This window comes from Notechis scutatus, chromosome 3, assembly GCF_049901735.1.
Source record: "Notechis scutatus isolate UNSWTSFEM ecotype Mainland chromosome 3, rNotScu1.2, whole genome shotgun sequence".
Classification (NCBI taxonomy): domain Eukaryota; kingdom Metazoa; phylum Chordata; class Lepidosauria; order Squamata; family Elapidae; genus Notechis; species Notechis scutatus.
The window spans coordinates 203,624,760-203,632,752 of NC_142011.1; the positions used below are offsets into that span (position 1 = coordinate 203,624,760).

Genomic DNA, 7,993 nt, shown 5'->3' on the forward strand with positions numbered 1-7,993 from the left:
CAGGAACGATGAAGTGATCTTGGAGATCTGCAGAGACCATTTGATTCTTTTTGATATAAGAGGAAAGATGGGGGTGGGGGGGAAAGCTCTCTGGCTTTTAGGGCTTCTTCTTCTATTTCTTCCCTGATGCTAATAACAGAAAGACATGGAAAGAAGAGGAAGAGAACATTCAAATTAGCAGTTTTGTCCCTAAATGGTGAGTCATCTAAAGGGAAGTGGTAGCAATATTGCTACATAGAAAGATAAAACGAAGCCAAGAATCAAAATAGATTAATTTGTCAAGCTTTCAATATTTTCTTATTATAGCTATTATTACTACATTTCCAGTATTAGCTGCCTGTATCTGTTTCCTGACCTGCCCTATCTCAAAAGTCTGACACCTATTCATGGTTTTGTCAATAACCAATCATAAATGAAGCAAAACAAATCTCCAACCAATACTACAAGGATGTAATAATATACTAAATTTTATCACTGAGATAGTTCTGCTTAAGATTCCCTCACAGAAATATTAAAAGCACTTACTGCGCTGGTCAATTTCTTCTAAGGGTCATCGGCCATGACTGTTGCTTGGCTGTCTTCTTCCCAATTTGACAACAATGTCATCATCCAGTATATCAGTCTACAATAATCTGCGCCATTATATGATCTATCCTATTACAGTCTAATTTTGGTTACAGGCAGTGGTGGTATTCAGCAGGTTCTGACCAGTTCTAGAGAACCGGTAGCAGAAATTTTGAGTAGTTTGGAGGAATGGCAAATACCGCCTCTAACTGCCCCCACCCCCATCTATTCTCTGCCTAGTGAGTCCCAGCTGATCGGCTGGGTCTTCTTTGGTTGCCCTGCACAGGAGAACGGAGCTGGAAAGCAGGTTAGTGGGGTGGGGAGGGAATGGAGATTGTGCAGTAACCTTCCCCCAGGAGTGCGGAGGAAATAGAGATTTTACAGTATCCTTCCCTTGCCATGCCCACCAAGCCACACCCACCAAGCCACACTCACAGAACCAATAGTAAAAAAAAAAATGAATCCCACCACGGGTTACAGGTCTTCTAAAGATTCTCCACTACTTCCTTATTCTCATATTTACTTCAGTTTGTAAATATCAGGGTGGTCTCCAGCCTGGCCCTCTTCATTAAAGGCTATCTTAAATCAGGAAGGAAGTGTTAAGGAAAACTTCTCATAGCCATCTTGCTTGCCTTGTTTTTCTTCCTCATCTTTTCTTTTCCACCAACTGCCATTTATATCAACGATGTTATTTCCAATAGGAAATTTTTCAGTTTCATTACATATGGCTACTGTCTGTGTTAACTCATTGGTCTATTTTCTACTGAGGAGAAAGAAGGAACATCATTCTGACAGCAAACCAATTGTGGGAAGCCTTCCCCACTCCCCAGAATGAAATATTCTATAAAATATTAGGGGAGGCAGAATAGAATATTTCCCCTAAAGGAGAAGAGGACAAAAGTCTCCTGAACAAAGGCAGAAATAAGCCTCCAGTGTTTCTACCATAGGAAGACAACCACAAGCAGAGGCCTGAAGAGGCTAGGCTTTATGAATGGATATCACATATTAAAGAAAGAAAAGAAAAATCTTTTTTCAGTGAACAGCATGATTCCAGGTTAACACATTTCCATTACAAACTTGACTTACATTTCATATTCATATTTCACATTTGATAACTTATCTTATCTTAAACTTACTTTATATATTTTCTTTAATTTTAATCTACAAGCTTTTTCCATCTTATTTTGTAATTTTACCAACACATTGCTTGATCTATTTCTTTAAATCCTTAATACATCATTATATATCTTCATATTCATTATATTTTATCTTCTTATTGTGTCAGGTCTGCAATTTACTCATCTATTAATTCATCATTCCAGCAATTCACACATTTATGTTATTATTATTATTAACATAATCATAATCATAAATAACAACAATACAACATCCCTATTTGCCAATTCCAAGGTGCCATCCCTGTGGTTAAACATATCAGGTAATTAATCCCCTCCCTAAAATTCCCCTAATTTAACTTTGAGTTAACATTTTAAAAAAGAAGAAAAAGACACAATGATAGTTTTCTAGTAATTACTACATTACGTATATCTCTTTTAAATCTGGGTCTGCAAGTTCCCTGTCTCATTACCTTAAGAATATATCTAGATTAATAAAATTATAGCTAAAACAAACATAATTAATCCCATAATTTCATAAGAACTAATATTGTTTTCCCTTTGACATTACTCCTGCTCTGTTTACCACCACTTATTAATTCACTTAGTATTATTAATATCTTCTGATTACCTCTCTTCATTTCATAACATAAAGGGAGAAGAGGAAAAGTCACTGCAATAGCAAAACAATATCAATCCCTATCTCCCATTTTAATACTTTATATTCCACTGTTTATCATTTCTTATGTTATTGCTTATTAATTCATTTAATATTATTAATATCTTTGTTTTAGTTCTCTCTTAATGTCATCTCATAAATAGAAAAAAGCAATCACAGCAATAACAAAACAATATCAGTCCCCTTTTAATAATCTATATTTCACTATTTTCTAAACAATCTTATCATTTCTTATTTGTATAAACTAATCCTTATACTCTTGCAGAATCCCCTTCTTTATACTTTTCAATCAGCCATTATCTCTGTGTTTTTTAATTAGACTATTTCATTTCATTGTTATGTGCTTGCCATATTCCTTTCTTTCCAAATCCCATTTCATTCTTGCCCTTTATCACTCCAATTTCTATCCCCCTTCTTTTCCATTACTGCCGCCTGAAGTTTCCTTTCCCACTGTTTCCTTTTCTTTTGTTCGGTTTTTAGAATAAACCCCCTTTTTAATTACATTGTTGAACCTCCTATTATTAATTCTCTTTCTATTCCTCCTTTGCTTAAATTTCCGTTGATTTAAGTGTTCATTTAAGATGGCCACTTCTTGTGTTGATTTATCTTCTTCTTGGTATTTTGAAACCTCCATTTCCAAAAATTACAATGCAAAACCAAATGATTTGCCCTCTTTTTGTAGCATGTCTTTCATGTTTCTAAATTCCAGTTTCAGGTCCAATAACATTCCTGCCATCTTTAGACAATGTGTCAGGGTTGTATGTTTAATTATTTCAAAAACAAGTTTCTTCTTCCAGCTTCTTCCTTTTAAGTACAAAGCCACTTCATCTGTCAGAATTTTCCTTTCTTAATTTCTTTGTCCACCATTTAAATCCAATTTCTTAACGATTTTAAAAGATTTCAAAACTGGGGTGCCTTAAGTCAGAATTCTCCTGGTTTCTATGCTGTCCTCTTTTTCACCGCTCCTCCTGCGCAATCTTATTCCAGCAGTCTCTTCCCCTTCAGGGTGACCATTTTAGACCACTGCTTCAGATGTCTTCGGGAGGGAGTGTTTGCCAAGCCAGGGAGGGGATATGTGGCTCCCCTCTACCCAGCTAGTGGTCTCCCCTTCCTCCACTGCCCCTATGAGGCGGCTTCTGCCCCAAATCTGGACAATTGGGGCTCTCCGACAAAGAAGCACGGACCAAAGCCATGGACAATCGCGGCAATGGTTTGTCTTCGGGGAAGTTCAACCGGAAGTTCCAGGCCACTCTATTCATAAATAAAGGGCAGCAGGCAGTTCTGAATAAGCAGCACAATAGGCAATGAGCCAAGATTAACAAGATTAGTTCAGACAAAGAAAACACCCAGGATTTGCATTTTTCCTTATGCCTGTAGAGCCAGTCATGACCCCTACATGACCCCATAGAAATCTGGCAACAGCCATTGAAATATTAAAGGACATAAACAGGCATCTCAATCACAAAGCCCCCCAAATTGTATAAAAGTCCATCTACTCTCAACCCCAATTTGTCAGCCATCCCAGAAACATGCTGCTGTCACTGTTGTTGACTCAGCCTTCCATTCTTCTGAGGTGGGTAAAATGAGGATCTAAATTGTTGGGGGCAATATGCTGTAAACCACTTAGAGAGGACTGTTAAGCACTGTGAACTGGTATCTAAGTCTAAGTGCTTTTGCTATTGTTTCTGGCTACTAAATAAATGGAGACCTCCTTTCCAACTGCAGCCTGCCTTCAGTTCATTTCTCCTGCATCGTTCTCCTGGCTTGGAATAAGAACTGGACTAGATTTTACTTCCAACACAACAATGATTTTAAATTTCCCAAGAACACAATTCTTTCAGCCATTTTGACAATCAGGAGTACACACAAATTTACTTTCTTTTATTAATTTTATTTCCCCTTAAATTGCAGCGTCCTGGGTTGTCCAACTTAACCAATGAATCGAACCTTTCTAAGCAAACAAACAACAATGGACGATGGATACAAAATTGGTGAAGAATTTTATAACACAGGAGGTATGAAAAGCATGAAATCTATGTTACATACAATGTTTTTACCTTTGGGGATACAACTGATAATGAGAACCACACAGGATTAATAATTCCAAAATTGAAACTCTAGCACCAAATCATGAGACCCATCAACTCCTGAGGTTAGGAGCTGTGTTGGCATTTTGAAGACATCCCGTGGCTCCATTCACAAAATAGTTCCTGAGGGAATTTTTCATAAAACAGCTTTCCTGGTAAGAAATATCTGCTAGCACAGCAATATCTGCCATTTCCTCTAGGAAACATCATCCCAGAATTGTCCTTTGGAGGGACATAAGAGATGAAATCAATCTCCATGTACTTTAAGAAAACTTTAAGAGGGGAAAATGTGACTGGAGGCCCAGATGCATTTCTGAAAATAAAGGAAAAGCTAGACTGGGAAAAATTGTTTCTTTTTCAAAATGAGCATCTTTGAGTTGATTATCAGGTTAAATAATTCTGGGGCAGCTTAGAGAGCAACACAGGGACCGAGTCTTGGCTAATGACTATCTGAGCAACCACAGGGGGGAAAAATCCATTGTAGATTATTTGATTTATGCATACAGAGATTCCCATTCAGAAAGGCACAAATCTGTGTGGAGGAATTTTCTAAAACGTATTAGCATTTTTGCTGCCTGACAATCTTCATTTATGTTAATTTCCTCTTTAGATTATGGTCATAAACCTCCTTACTTCCCGAACATTTGTCTTGATTACTTTTGGCCTGAATACTCTAATAGGTAAGAATATTATGATACAATACATTTTCTTTGTTCCTAAATGGTGAGTCATCTAAAGGGAAGTGGTCGCAATATTGCTACATGGAAAGATAAAGCCAAGTCAAGAATCAAAATAGATTAATTTGTCAGGCTTTCAATACTTCCTGCAAAATGTTCATCTATTTCTTCAGCTTGGTTAGATGGCCTATAGCAGAGGTCGGCAACCTCAAACACTGAAAGAGCCACCAAGGTCCTAACTGGAAGCCCCCCATTCAATTCTGGAGTAGACTGGAAGTCCAGTTCCCCCACCATAGAGTCTCCTCCTAGCGTGGCATCCTTTTTCCTCTGCCAACTGGAAGTCTGGTTCCCCCACCATAGAGTTTCCTACTCGCATGGCATCCTTTTTCCTCTATCTGTCCTAACTGAAAGCCCTATCAATTGTGGAACTGACTGGCGACAGAGAGCTGCAGCAGAGGTATGAAAGAGCCACATGAAGTGGGAGGGCGGGGCTGACATCATGGCAGTAGAATGAAAATCTTTATGGGCTCCTAGGGAGGACCTTGATATCCTGAAAGCCAGTGGTCCCTTGGACCTAAATCATCTTGGAAAATGACGATCGAGGAGAGGACATTCTGCTGATCCCAAGGATACCACAATATCCCTGTTAGATCGAGAGATAGCCTCTCCAGCTGACTTGAAAGGAAAGCGGTCATTGCAAACCACTACAAGGCTGGGGCAGATGGCCGTCACTCTGGTGGAAAAAGAGAAATTGAAAGCGTAGTCGACTTGGGTGAAAATTTCCTATTTACTGATTAACTAAAGAAAAGAGCCCCTGGAAAAGAAAGGGGTGAAAAGAAAGCCAACTTTTAAAAGGGCGGGTGGTAATAAATCCCCCCCCCACCAAACAAAGTGGTGAGCAGAGCAGTTGATGGCACTAAATAGCAGAGGAAACCATTAATCACGGAGTTAAAATGAAAGACCCACATGCGGCTCCAGAGCCACGGGTTGCCGACCCCTGGCTTATCGTATACAACTATGGAATATTATTCTTTTTTCCTTTTATATTGACCCATATGAATACTCACAAGACTGAAAAAAATATTGATGTAAATTAAAAAAAACTGTGTGTGTTTGTGTGTGCATACGTGCGTGTGTGGATCCGTATGTGCATGCATGTATATACATTTCTGCTAGAAGGACTGATTCTCTTTTGGTCTCGTTTTGTTATCAGGATAAATGATCCCATACTTCTCAACACTCCTTTCAATACAACTGAAATTGCTTCCAATAGTACCAGAATACCAGAAATTTATCTTTATCCATATGAGCAACTGTCCAATAATTTAACACGTATTCTTTTCGATGGCTTCATTGTCCTTATTTGTATTTTGGGCCTGGTGGGAAATGGAAGGACAATTTATCTCCTGGCCTTTTCCATGAAGAGGAATCCTTTCACCACTTTCATCCTGAATCTCTCCATCGCTGATTTTGGGGTCCTCACATCCCTCATTATGGCAGCAATCTTTCTGGTGGTGTTATCTCTGGATCAAAGAACATATATTGTCAAAACCTTTTTCTCCTTATTCTTTGAGCTCTTCTCCTTCACCTATTCTGCTAGCCAGTTTCTGCTGACGGCCATCAGCCTGGACAGGTGCGTGGCTGTCCTATTCCCTCTCTGGCATCGCTGCCATCGTCCTCCATATTTGCCCACCCTTGTTTGTGGTTTTCTCTGGATCCTTTGCTTCCTGCTCTCTGTGGTGCACTTCATACTATATCAAACCGAGAGCTTTGGAGGCTCACGTTTTCTCTACCAGCTGATTGTGAATGGTTTACTTTGTACGCCTCTCATGGTTGTGTCTACTGTGACTCTCTGGATTCATATGAGGTCTAAATCGCAACGCAATCAAAGGAAGCTTCTCACCACTCTCTTGCTGGCTCTCATCTTCTTCCTCCTTTTTTCTCTCCCAATGGATGTCTTTTATGTCATTGAATATTTTGGTTCCTCTAATCCCCTCCTTATGACCATTGGAATAGGATGTGCAGCTATCAACAGCAGCATCAACCCACTTTTTTATTTCTTAGTGGGAAGAAAGAAGAGGGGAAAGGATCAGCCCAGAGCATCTTTGAAGCTTGCTTTGCAAAGAGTTTTCAAGGATGAGCAGGACAACTCAGAAAAGCCAAAAACTATGGAGGAAGACCAGTTGTGAAGACTCCCTATCATGGTGGATTCATTTTCTAATCCTTAAATAATATCTGGATTCCATGAGAACACGTAACATTGATGGGTTTGCCCAACAAAATAGCTAATCAAAAAACCATGTAAACAGAGAAATACTGCTGTATATGTAATTTTCAAAGTGGAACATGACAATAAAATAAAATACATTAAAAATATGCATATACCAACATATATGACACAGAGAAATAACAAAGTCCAGTTCGGATGTATACATATACATGACAAAAAAAGAATCCATTCCTGGGGGAAGGTTACTTCAAAAATCCTATTCTCTCCCCGCCCCACTAACCTGCTTTCCAGCTCCGTTCTCCTGTGCAGAGCAATAAAAGAAGACCCAGCCAATCAGCTGGGACTCAAGAGGCAGAGAATAGATGGGGGTGGGGCCAGTCAGAGGTGGTATTTGCCGGTTCTCTGAACTACTCAAAATTTCCACTACCAGTTCTCCAGAACTGGTCAGAACCTACTGAATACCACCTCTGCACCTAGCCCCCGAGGTCAAAGACAACCCTCACGCAGCTCTCAATGAAATCAAGTTTGATACCCCTGCCCTAGAGCTTTTAGACCAGACCATCTGTGCACTTGAGAATGAAACTGAGTTGCATTTTTATCAGCATTCCTAGCTATATTGAGAATACACAGACATCCACAAA

At 39.2% G+C, this 7,993-nt stretch overlaps 1 protein-coding gene across 1 annotated transcript; it reads left to right on the forward strand.

The window, feature by feature from the left end:
* Positions 1–6,267: 6,267 nt before the first annotated feature.
* On the forward strand, positions 6,268–7,498 carry LOC113428561 (proto-oncogene Mas-like). Its single transcript, XM_026691116.2, has one exon. It carries the CDS (start codon positions 6,268–6,270, stop codon positions 7,309–7,311), a length of 1,044 nt encoding a protein of 347 aa, XP_026546901.2. The 3' UTR covers positions 7,312–7,498.
* The last annotated feature ends 495 nt before the right edge of the window (positions 7,499–7,993 follow it).